The sequence below is a fragment of the Aptenodytes forsteri genome, unplaced genomic scaffold (genome assembly GCF_000699145.1).
Source record: "Aptenodytes forsteri isolate BGI_AS27 unplaced genomic scaffold, ASM69914v1 Scaffold309, whole genome shotgun sequence".
NCBI classification, from domain to species: domain Eukaryota; kingdom Metazoa; phylum Chordata; class Aves; order Sphenisciformes; family Spheniscidae; genus Aptenodytes; species Aptenodytes forsteri.
Genome location: NW_008795857.1, coordinates 2,181,527 through 2,195,030, shown reverse-complemented (window position 1 = coordinate 2,195,030; position 13,504 = coordinate 2,181,527). Strand labels below are relative to the sequence as shown.

General features: G+C 36.6%; 1 protein-coding gene across 1 annotated transcript in view; it reads right to left on the bottom strand.

Moving 5' to 3' along the window:
• KIF6 (kinesin family member 6) overlaps nucleotides 1-13,504 on the bottom strand; it is a 209,533-nt gene that overhangs the window by 43,248 nt on the left and 152,781 nt on the right. Inside the window, exons 15-16 of the mRNA XM_009283804.2 lie at nucleotides 12,132-12,234; nucleotides 6,208-6,263 (exon numbers count right to left, since the gene is read on the bottom strand). Coding sequence (XP_009282079.2) covers nucleotides 6,208-6,263; nucleotides 12,132-12,234 — 159 coding nt within the window. The remainder of the gene's footprint in view (nucleotides 1-6,207; nucleotides 6,264-12,131; nucleotides 12,235-13,504) is intronic.

The following is a 13,504-nucleotide window of genomic DNA, read 5'->3' as shown; positions in this document are numbered from 1 at the left end:
AGACCACCTCTGCCTGAGAAACGTCACTTCATCTTATTTCATTTCTTATGTGTGCAAAAAGGTTGCTATCAGTTCCCTTCATAAAGTTGTGCAGGTATAAAGAAAAACCTTGCACAAAATATTCTTACTTTGGAGTTTAAAAGTAGGTCTACTTGGCTTATCTCCATGGGGAGGTAGAGTGACCATAACAAAATAATTTTTTATGTATACGTACACAGAGGCTTGTACATAGAGAAAAAAGGTGATTATAAATTCAGGTTTTACACTATTTAGGTTCTGATTAGGTTTTACATCTAACTTTGCATTCACAGAAATAACAGTGCGAGGTACAAGGCAGTGAATCAGAATCAATATTATCCTTGAGCACTGCTATGTCTTGTCCTCACTCTCCTCCAGTCCTAACCATTTCAGTGTAGCACTCTATTAACTGTGATACATAAGGTCAATTATTTGAATAATTTGCAAGAAAATTAAATGAAGACTCTTCAATAATCTTGCTTTGCAATACTAGGACATGCCCTCACTAAAGATTATAATTGGCTTTGGTATCCTATGATCTTGTGCAGTAAAATCAAAGCTTGAACTGAGGCAGAGCAGTGCAACATCTCAGCATTCCTGTGGGTATAGCTGCATCATCAACATCATGAGCACATAATCCACCCACCTACCCTTTTTCATTCCAAGAGTGCCTGTTTCCTCACAGTTATTACTCCCACATGAGTTCGCCCTTCCTCTCCCAGCTTCAATCATAATGTTAGCTGATTTCTGGACAGACTAAAAACAACAGCTGCTTCCCTTTGGGCATTAAATACCATTTAGTATGCTTTTTTTCCTTTAGGAAAAAACTAAATCTAATAGTGGTATAAATACCCCAAAATAGACAGACATTTATAGGAATGAACTGGAAATCTTTACTAATTTTAAATGCATCTAACATGTAGCACATTCTTGTATATAGGCAACTTTTTAGTTACTAAATTCTGAGTTAATATATCAGTTTAATTTACACTGAAAACAGTATTTTTAATTCCCCCAACTCTAATTTGCTGTGTGATCAATGAGGTAGCAGTTGGGCCTTTTTGTTGTTATTTAATGCTTTGCAATTTGTTCAGATGTAGACTTCTCCTTACTGTCAGAATCCTTTCACACAGAATGATCTTGATAATGTTGTAAAACCACCTTGTTGATAACAGCATCCTAGAAATAAAATTCCTGCTAACCCTGATAAGGAGGGAAGTTTTGACTTCAGAGGTTTTGTCTTTGTTTCTCACCATCCAGCTCTACTTTAATTGGCAACAAATTAAATTAATGTTCTCCAACTTGAGTCAGTTTTGCTTGTGATGGTAATTGGTAGGTGATCTCCCCATCTTTATCTCAACCCACGAGCTTTTTCTTCTTACTTTCTCCACCTGTTCTGCTGAGGAAGGGGAGTGAGAGAGTGGCTGGATAGGCGTCTAGCAGCCAGCCAAGGTTGACCCATCACAATGTGCTAGGCACAATCACTCAATTTTTTGCAAGAAGAAATTCTATATCTTAACTATTCTGAAATCAAATCCTTGGCTTCAGCACCAAATTTTCTTCACTAAGTCTTTTTCAGTAATACTGAAAGGATCTATAGTTCTTGTTAGAGACCCTAACTCTTTGGAAATGATACAATACAAAAACACTTGCAGTGGCACAGCATGTTTTTTTCACAAGAATATAAACCTTTTTTTGTTTTAGCCAGTGAAATACATATTTTTAAAGTTCTTAATGTCAGACTAGAAAAGCAAAAATTTACTTGTATGTCAGTGCTGGCCCCCTTTCCACTTCTCCTATGCTACTTACAAAGTTCTCATTAGTTCCCTGACCTCTCAGTTATTTCTTTCAGTTTTACTCATGTTGGTTTTCTGTATTTGTCTTTTAAAGTCTAGTTCTTGGGTACGTTCTCCAGTCATATGTAAACAATTCTGCATAGTTCACTCAAACCAATCCAGACATGTCTACATGTTCAAAATCCATGCTTCGTTTCTCTGCCTTTTGATGGTGCATTTATTCAGTATATTGACTTTCAAAAAGAAGTGCCCCTGAATGATCTGCTCCTTTATTTGTGCCTATATGGAGGTTTGTGTGATAATGCAGTAAACAGCATCAGCAAAATGACCTCGCTTAGAAACACTTCCCTCTTTTTCATCTTCTTTTTTTTTTTTTCAATATCAGAAAAAGACAATTTTCATCCTAAAATAAAATTCACATTCTTATTTCTAGGTCATCATTGCAAAACGTAAGCATTATGAAAAATCTAAGACATACATATTATTTTCTATAAAAATAATTTAAAAATCTCTGCATTCTCTGCAGTGCTATTAAACATCAAAGGAGATAGAGTCCAGGAATATGTGGTATAGTAGCAAAGAGGCATGCTAGCCACAATGTCTCATTTCTGATATTATAGTCACTCTACACTTAAACTCCAGCTTACATCTAGACATTGTTTTCCTTAATCTTTTTATGCAAGCAGTAACACCAGCAAAAGCCTACCATGAAAATCTTACTGCAAATTTCTTTTTCCAGCCCTAACTTCCTGATGTTTTTGAAATGCTAGTGTAATTGAGAAGTGGTTGGAGTATTCTGTGTATTTTTTACTGCAAAACACTAATATTTCCAAAGTCAGAATTAAAGGGTATTTATGACATAAAAGTTACAGCCAACTGCTGTCACTATCTCAAGATATAATCAGACTGCATGAAATGGGCTCTATGGCCTCTGTGGTACATAGTTTTATACTATTAAGTGTAGCTTAGAAATAACAGAAACTGATAGCGATGGGATCTGTTCTTGATTGTGCACAACAAGGCAGCCAGGAATGCTTAAGGAAACCGAAACAACAATAAAAGTAAATTAAGATCTAGTTGCAGGCCGCAGATGACTCTTATTTCTCCTACCACATTTTCAGTAAAAATTTGGCAGGTTAGTAACCTTACTTAACATCTTTAATGGTCTTCTGAGTATGTATGCTATGATGAGACAGACTTAACTGAAAAATTGTTTGAGGCTGCTAAACTATATAAACTAGTGTAATTGCATTGGCTAAGCGGAATAAGCCAGAAAGTGTCATACTGGATGCAAAGATTTAATAATTGTTAGAGACGTGCTAATACGTAGATTTATTAACAACTATGATCAAAAGAAGGCTGGATAGGAGAAAAGGATAGAAGAATAAAATATAGTATTTATATTAACCAGAGTGCTAATTTTCACATGCTGCATAAAGTTGCGCAGAAAGAATTGAAGGAAGGACTGTACAATATGATCATTCTCAAGCCTCAGACATCAGTGTTTAAAAACCATCCACAAAGTAGTGTACATCTGCATAATCTGCATAGATCAGCATATGCATAGCTATAAAAGGATACAACATGGATGGAATCTCTTGCTTATACAGTAGGATTGCAGTATGAACTAAATGAAAAGACTCTTTTTCCATTTTACTACCAAAATAAAAAAAAATGGAGAGTAACCAAATTAATTTTCAATTTGAAAACACTTTACTTGTAACTGCACTTTATATACCAAAACAAAACAAAAATTTGTAATTTTGTGCAATTTTTCTTAGAACTATGGAGACATTTCTAGTTTGATTCTTAAAGGAGCTTTTCAATATTCATGTGGACTACAAGCTATCACAATTTCCTATAGGAGGCATATAAGCATTGTCAAGTTCAGCGCAATACCACTGATTAGTTATACAGCTGCTTGTTTTGTTCAAGGGATCAATTTTGGTTTTTAGGTTACATATACATATGAATATGCACTCAGATTTTTGTATTGTTCATGTTCCCCAAATATACTTCACTGTTTTAATTCTAACACTGAAGAACTTAACCAAAAACAAATTTTAAAACAGATGTTTTTAATTGCAGCAAAATCCGTACTCTACTGCACTATAGCTATCAGTTTTGCCTAACTTACTGGGGAAAAACCCACAGTGATTCAGTCCAAACCAAGGATTTCTTTTAGATTTTGCTGGCATCCATGGAAACAGAGTCTTGAGAGCCTACATCTACATTGCTTTGTTACATTATTTCTGAAAACTGCCACAGTAGACTCCTGCAAACCTCAAGGGACTTACAGACCACAAAACGTCATGTCCCAACATGACGTTACATGGTACCTTCAGGACTTGCACGTGTCCCACTACTTCTTGTACTGTCTCCCACACCCTCCAAACATTTGTTCTCCCCCTAAGACATTTGCAACAGATATAAGGTGTATGTAAGGTGGCTGCTAGGCTCCTGTCTTCAAGCAGCACAGTCGCAGCCCCAGGCACTGAGAAAGATGTGCTTGTGTGGGGCTGTTTATTGCTGGTGTTCACTATGCCTGCTCCAAAATGGATTTCAACTTCAGCAAGAGAAAGTTTGACGCTCAGTGCTGACTTTGGCTCTACCTCATTTAGGGCAAGAAATTTCTTGGGCTTATCACAGTTGAGTAAATCTAGGAGATAGAAGTAAATCAGGACAATGTGGACTTCAAGATGGCAGCAGAAAAAAAGAGGTTGTATCCTGATGTGATGGCTCATGTTCACACCTGTGCACAGCACTACCCAAAGGCTGCAGGCATTATTCACCTTGGAGATACTTCCTGTTACTTGGAGAATAACATGCATTGTCCTCCACGGTAGGTTTAACCTGCTTTTCCAAGTTTACCAGGGGAAAAAGCCTACTTGGCAGGATTTAAGTGTGCTTACATGGACGCTGGAGACACCCATAGTTGCAAGATGGATATTGAAATTCTACTTGCATAGGCCAATCTGTGGATATCCATGCACAAGTTCTGCACTGACATTTATGTTCTGGCCAGTCTGAAGAAGACAAATGAGCCTACTGAGAGAAGGCAGGTTGATTCAAGTGTCATGTCTTATAGAAATAACCCAGTGTTCAGAACACTGCTGCAGCAGAGCTCAGCACCTGATGTCTCTGCTTCTGGATCCCTTCCAAACATCCTTTGTGCTGTGGTTTGAAATACAGTGTGTGTTTGAAACACAGTGTGTGTTTGAAACATAGTGCCAACACGGCTGAGGCTTTCCTCATAGCTGACATAACTTTAAATATACTGCATAATATCTCTGAGGGACTTGTGGTGTACCCAAAGGTGACTGGGAGGGGAATCTGGCAGTAGCTACCATTCACGACCACAGAGAATATAATCATGGCTGTGGTGAAAGTACAGAGCACTTGTCAGGAGTGCCATGAGATTTTTGTCTTTTCCCAGAAGTCAAGTGCTGTTATAAGACAAGAAGTGACGATAATGACTTCATTGTCCATGTCTGTGCTGGTGCCACCCAAAGAGGAAGGAGGTAGAAATTGAGAGCAAGGTCTACACCACTGGACCTGAATGCCAGATTACCTTTAAATCTAGTCCCTCAAAGCCTGTATCTGGAAGCTTGAAGAGACTTGGTTCACCTGAATGTGTGCGTACAGGAGGACATGGACCTGATCTCCAAGGACTTCAGGGATAGAGGACAAAACTGTGTTTCACATCTGACAGAGAGCCTGGATAGCCAATTTTTAGGAAAGAAGCTACAGGCTTGGAATCAACAGAACTCAGAAATCAACTAGGAACATATCAAAGGCTGCTAGGAGGATCAGATAAGACCTAGCTTGGGGCTGAATGTATCTATAGGTGATCTTTGGCTTTGAACAATCTGAAACTGGAAGCCAAGCATATGCTGTTGGGGCCCTAAAGCAAAAAATTACAAAAACCCCCACCAAGTTGAGGCACTCCTCAGAATTGCTCTAATTAATCTGTACAAAGGAAGTGCAGAGGGGTAATTCAACAATGAAATCTTCTTTTATCAGAAGCTATATAAATTTATAGATAAATACAATCCTTAATCCATACATATCACGATTTGAAATGATGTTTTTGGATCCTTTTATCCCAAAATAAAATTCAGACAATCCAATGTTAATACTTAACTTCTCCTTTTGATAAATTTCAGACATCCTGTCAAGTAAAGAAGGGAGCTGTTTTTCACATTATGGTATTTGAAATAATCAAAACTGGTACATAAAACTATTACTGCTATCATCAGCTAACAATTTACCTTATTGGAAATCTTAGTAATGCATTGACTCTTTTCTTTTAGAAACTAGAATCTCTTCCCATATCCTCTGAATGTTGTGATTTCATCAGCTAAAAGGTAAAATGAAGCTAAAATGTACTCACTTATTTTATTTCTCACTTCATTTAATTTTTCTCCAAGGTGTTTAGCTTCGGTAAACCTGTCAATGCAAGCATAATGATACAGAATTATTCTAAAGAACAACTAGTTAAACTAGTTGTTCACAATAAAATACAGAATTACTCAGGACTACTTTTTGATTTGTAAGTAGAACTATTTGGAAACAATTTTCCATCAGAAAAGACTGTCTGGTCTGAAAGAAACCAATTCTGAAAGAAACATGCAACAAATAGGTTTACTAGACAGACAAAACAAATTTATTTTACTTTCTACATTTAAAAAATTATGTTATTTCAATTTGAATGATTGGATTCTCTTAAATATTCATATTATACTACAATATTAATTTTAATATGCTACATTACTTGCAGTGTTTTAACATACAGATATATAAAAGTAAAAGAAAAATAATCCAAGCAAAGTCAAAACAAAATGTTTGAAAGTATTAGAACTTCTGCTCACCAGGAATTTTCAAATTTCAGCCTGTAATTTGCATATTGCTATTGATCACTGTTTGTGCTGTGTGAAAATGTACATCCCAGTTGCTAAGAAACCTCTCAAACAGAAATATAAGAAAATGTGACAAAACTAAATTATTCTGTTCTTCTAGAGATAGTCCTTATGTGAATACAGACTTTCAGATGATATTCAGCTACTGCTCAAATACTGATACAAGCCAAAGCTAGCCACATGAAGATATGCAAATAGCAAGCAAGAAGCAGGCTGAGAAGGATGGAAACAAACCAATGAATCAAGCTTTGGAAACTCCCTTTTTGTAGTATGCAAATAGCTTGACCTCATATCAAAAATGAAAATGATTTTTTTTTTAAATGTGAAATTCCCACCAGGTACGTTTCTAAATTAATTCACTGATGACTTCCTCATTATGTTCAAATAATCAAATCTTCACATGCTATGTAAAATATTCTAACGACCAGACATTTCTTTTTTAGCTTGCAACATGGTGTTGCAGTGATGATCACTTCAGTGGTATTAAGTGTCCTGCTCACTGTATGTCTTGCTCCTCAGGAAATGTGTCATATCTAAGTATATCCTTAAAAAACAGCTGCCTACAGAGCCTTACAAATTCACTTATATTCTCTACATTCCCTGCAGTCTGCTAGAACTTAATGCCTTCTCCTTTTGTGCTTTTTTCTGTCAGTTTTCTGATCTTTTAAAGCAGTTGCTGTCATAATTATTCTCTTACACTTATTTAACTCAGGACTGTATAAAACTGTTTAGGACAAATGGCATACATATCAGGTTTTCAAATGCCAAGTGTATGCTGCTGTACAAATAATGACAGTCAATTCAATGTACAATGGCAAAATCTGAAGAGTCTCTGAGAGAACTGAGGCTTGTTCAAGGAAATATCCATTGTAATAGTCTAAATAGTCATAGATTAAAATGTAGAAGGATGATTTGTTGCATTGCGACATTTGTTGTAGGACATTAGGCTGGACATGAAATTCTGAATTGTTACTTGGAGGTGTACAAGTTGAACCTTGCTGAATGTTGAGGCAGAACTGTAATACTTAATTGTTAAGCAAGCCTTCAGCTGATCTGGAAGAGTTGTTGCATTGCGACATTTGTTGTAGGACATTAGGCTGGACATGAAATTCTGAATTGTTACTTGGAGGTGTACAAGTTGAACCTTGCTGAATGTTGAGGCAGAACTGTAATACTTAATTGTTAAGCAAGCCTTCAGCTGATCTGGAAGAGTCTTGGTCTAGCCAAAGTAACTGAGGAAATCCACAAATTGTATTTCTGTCTAACTCAAATAATGGCAAAATAGAGTGAAGAAATATGGCTTTCACCTGGGGAAGTGGGGTTTGAAAAATTGCCCCTTCTCGATTAGTTCATTTCCCTGTAGTAAAACTGGAACAAGTTAGAATTTCAGGTGCCCGCATCTGTATCTGCTCACAAACATTTGCTCTCAAGGCTGAATTCAACATGGCTAAATGGCTGAAGCTGGAGCGTTCCTCAACACGTGTGGTACTCGGTTGCCAACTGAGGTTAGACCACGACAGTTTCTTACATAAAGAAGGCAGAAGCCTTTGAAGCATCCACGAGGCGTTTATATAAGCTTTTTCCACTGGTGTTGACTTAGAGCACCCAAGCAGGCCTTGAAGATTGTGTAAAGATCAAAGGGAAACACTCCAAAGTACCTCTTTCTTTCCCTCAGCTCCCATGAGCCAAATACTGAGTTCATCAATTACTTAGTAATTCCTGAGGCAAATCTCCTGTTGACTATTGACTCTGATTCATGTTCACAGAGAGATTTAGCTGGACGAGTTGAAGCCAGCTATCTATCCAGCCCTTATTCATAGGTTACTGCCAATAGCTGAATGGGCCATGCATCTGTTTCTCAAACACCACAGTTTATAAACTGGCACAATTAACATAAACTGAAATTTGGCATTAATTTATGACAGTCCAACAAATTCCATCTGTGACTATGAATCATAGTCAAACAAAATAAACCAGATAAAGACATAAGATTTAACTCTAATATTGAAAGGGAAAAGGCTATTTCTGATACTCTTCCAATAAAAAGGTGGTATTATCTAGCACAAAGGTGATACTGCTATGAATAGTGATGAGTGAACAATTATATTGTTAGCTGAAAAGAGTTCAAGTGTATCCTACATGGAGACCACTCCATAGAAAGCCTGAAGTTGCCAAATCATGGCTTCTATTACCTACAAGATAAATATTCCATGATGAAATCCCAAAGTGAAATTAGCCACTAATTTTAGTGGAACAAGTGTTTTTGCAAAGATTTCACTCTTTGAATGCAAATACCAGTAATTAAAAAATAAACATTTTGAAAAACAAATCTCTAACTCATAATGTAAACCAAGACAAACTCAGAGGCTGTCTAATGAGAGAATGGAGACATTTAGTGAATTGAATGAACATGCACTCATTTTTAATTATTAGAAATTACAACAACAAGTGACCTAAGTGAAACTCATCCTTTCCATGAAACTCATCCATAGATACTGAAAAAACAAGTTAGCTGCTAAACATCTGAAACACAGAAAGAAGGAAAGAAGAGAGCGGAAAAAATTAATGGAGAACAACAAAATGGAAACTAGATTTACATCACATCTTTAAGCTCAGTAGAATTTTACTACTGGAAATATTGACTAGGATGGGATTTAAAAGCTTCGTGCAGTATGCAATATTACATTGGAGTGGCTCAGCTGGGGAGATTTCTTGGTAGTATATTTCACCAGAAAATGAGAAGCATTTTTCTCCTCCTCAGAGAAACAATGCTAAGAGAACATGGTTGCATTGAGAAACAGGATATTATTAAGTTCTCTGGAAGTCAAGTATAGGAAGCCCAAATTGCAGAAAGCTTATTCTGTCTGGGCATAAACACAGATTTTTTTAAGCAGGGCATCAGTTACTAATGTACAGAAGAAAAATGAAAAAGAATTGCTATGTATTATCTATATATAAATATATATTATTTGTATATAAACTATGATGTAAAAGATCATCTTTTCTCTCTTACAAAGCCACTTCCCATAGGCAACTGTCCTAATAGGATAGCTTGAAACTATTGTCTTTCACTTGAACAGTAAGTCAGTAAATGAGCTTCAGGGAGAAATTAGCCTTAACTATATGTTTCCCCACTTTTTAAATCCAGAGATGGTACTGAGTTACAGTATTGAGCTACTTCCCCTGTAAAGAGCTCTGAAATAGTAGGTGAAAAGTTTTATGTCCAAACCAGTATTTCTTTTATATATTTTTTTTTAAACAAGATGAATGCTTTTCAGTATTTGATTTAATCAACTGATTACATTTGATTGTTTATACACAGGTAGTTACAGAAAAAACATATGTATATTGTATATGTTTGACTATGTATATTCACATCTATATGAATAATTTCACAGCCCAAGCAACAGTTGCGACCTTCACAGTCAAACTTCCAGCTAGGCTCACTGACAGTTCACCATTCAATTAATACAAGAATGATATCATTAGCAAGCCAAGAAAGTCTACCCAAAATACCCGAAGGAAAAAATAAGACAGCTAAAAATAAGTAATTTCTGAATGAAATACTGTTTGTGGCATGACAGAAGTGGTTATGCAACTAGAAACAAAATTATTAACAGGAGAGGTCTACATACAAAGGGAAGTTATGGTAACCTTTAAACATGTGGTGTCCACACACTTCTTCCTGTGCAATTTGAACACTGGCTGGGTAACAGAGCTTTTGTGTAACTGGTAGTTCAGAGGCTGCATTCCAAATTACAGACCGGACTTGATATAAATCCATTTTAATGAACTTGGTAAACTTGGAGCTATAGGCATCCTTGCTAAAAATGACTGCAAATGGCAGGGGAAAACTGTTTTGCTCCAGGGTATCAACATTCACATTAGCACTGATTTCAGCAATCAGCTGCTGCATATTAGTGAGGCATTACCCAAGGCATTAGTCTGAATCTCTTTGTTCTTTAGAGAAAGCAAATCTGGTGTCAAACTTTGTGGGTTCTGCCCATCTCTATTACATGTTCTGAAACCAGAAGGAAATACTGGTTTGCTTCACAATAATAACAAACAGAGAAAATATGGAAGAATTGTGATTAACTAGAGGAAATTCAGGGCATGGCTCAGAACTGTATTGCTCCCATTACCATGCTATGACCATGAAGTGTTCTGCTCAATAGACAGCAATGCCAGAAATTATTGCAGTGTAATCATTTATGCAGTGATGATGCAGTGATGTGGCATCATCTGATACATGGATCAGAAGAAAGGCATTACTAAACATCCAACTTACATGGATAAATTCTTACATACATCTAATATCTTGGCAATTTGTGTCCCTGTGGCTAAGTTACAGACCCAGGTAGAAAGTTAACCAGTTCAGAAAAGTGATAAATAGCAAGATCTTGAATAAGTCACAGAGATGTGGAGATCATATCTTGCCTCAATTTCACTGAAGTAAATAAGACTCAGTGACCCTGAAAACAATGTATTTCATGCCTATTAAGTGAGAAAATTGTGTTATTAAGAAAGCAGAAGAAAGCAGGAGAAACCTGGAGAAGGAGAAAATCCTAAGACAAAAGAAAAAAGGAAAAAGAAAAAAACCCCAACTGTTAGGAGAAATGTTAGTTACAAGGGTAGGTTGAGAGATCTGCTTTTGGCATCTCCAATCTCAAAACCTTGTATTTCTCTTGCAGTATAAGGAGGGTTAACACTTGAAAAACTGACACTGAAACAGTACTGTTATCCAACCAACATAGACAAGTGTTGGTGGTTTAATTTCCGAGATGTTTAAAATCTGCTTTATGAAAATTCATGTTTTCAATGTTTTGCCATTCTCACCATCTTCACCGTAAGATTTTGAAGTGTTTTGCCAGCATTAACAGTAAATGTGGAGGAGGAAAGTATTATTTCTGGTTTTGAGTGCAAAACTGGCAGAGAGAAGCTAAAATCACTTGGCAAACAAGTTAGGAACAACAGACAAAAGCATATATTAAACATCTCCTAGCTTACTGTCCAACTCGGTGCCAAAGCCAGTAAAGCATTTTTGACAATGGAAATTGCAGTAATTGATTCAGTCACATGGATCTTACTTCCTCTAGATAATTCACGATCATGAGTGCCATTTACCACATTGCTTCAACATGGCTATGAAGATGAATAAAACCAGAGGAAAGATGCACTAAGATTCCTCATGCCACTTTCATATTCTATCCAGACTTTTATTCTGTCACCACACAGTACCTTCTGAATATGAAATATCCCCAGTGAGAAATGGCAAAGTTTCTGTACCAAGTTATCAATAGAAGCCTGGAATGTCTGGTGTAAAATTACACATTCCTACCCAGACTTGTAATGAACTCTCAGGTGTCTACCTCCAGCTGTATCTTGCTGTGACACTCACCTCTGGTTTAGAAGCTGTTTGTTGTCCTCAATGGTTATACTGTCAGCATGGTCCCGCTTGAAAACTTCAAAAGCTTCCTGACATCCAAGTGACATCTTTTCTCCTGCCCCAAGGAAAAAAAAACCCAAAAAGGAACTACTTCAGAGTCATCAAAAGACAGACGTTTTGCATTTGTTTAACTCCTATTTAGACAAATATAGCAAGTCGGCCTAGGGGTCTTAAAGCACCCAGAAGACTAAGTTCAGTGTTCCATCAACGGGAAAGCATTTTTGACAAAAGATTTCTCTTATCTGACAAATCAATTTTGTTTCACTTAACTTCTCTAAAGTCTGAATGTTTGGGCTGTATAATTTCTCAAGACAACTTTAAATGTTCATGAGTAAAACCAAACTTTGAAAATTTAAAATATGTGAAATATTCTTAAGTGTGAGCCAGAGGTATTTTCACAACAGCAAACTGCAATTTGCTTCTGTATTTCTTTCATTCCCATTTCATACTGGCCTCTAAACATACCTTGAATATTTTCAGTATTCTTGGAAGAAAAAAAATTCAGGCTTCTTTTTTAATTATGTATATGTTTCATCCCCCTTAGTGAATGTTTTTCATCCCCTTTTAAGTGAAGCAGGTATTGTGCCTACAAAAATGGTTGGTTCCTGCCTTTTACATTTTCAACATGGTGTTTGTTTCCTTTTGTGCGCCAGAAGGTCAAGACCTATTTGGCCTTCAAATCTTTTTAAAAATCACTACAGAAAAGTATTAAAGTCTGTATTATTTATCAGTTCTCATTGCTAGATGATCTACAGATCCAAGTAAGAAATCAAGCATCTGTATTATCATTAACAAAAAAAATCAAAGGCTGAAGGAGAATGAAAGATTACACCAGCATCTGTGTTATCACCAGTACATATATGTCAATAAATAAGCAGGGAGAAAGGATGATACTTGCACTTAAACAAATTACAGTAATGAAGATAGTTCAGGAGCAGAAAGGGGGAGGAAACTCTCACCCAAACTGTGTGAAAAATGTAAAATAGCTCCACCTCTAATTCAACCTCATGGTTGCAACTTAAACCTCAAAATGATATTCATTAAATTGGAATTTGATTCTCCTTAGTTTTTTTCCTCTAGAGTCTTTCTTCTGTCCTACTCACAAGCCTTCCTTCCTGCTTCAGAGCTGACAAGACTGGAAAAGGGGAAACATAACCCCCATTTTTCAAAAGGGAAAAAAGGAAGAGCCGGGGAACTACAGGCCAGTCAGTCTCACCTCTGTGCCTGGGAAGATCATGGAACAGATCCCCCTGGAAGCTACGCTAAGGCACATGGAGGACAGGCAGGTGATTCGAGACAGCCAGCATGGCTTCACCAAGGGCAAG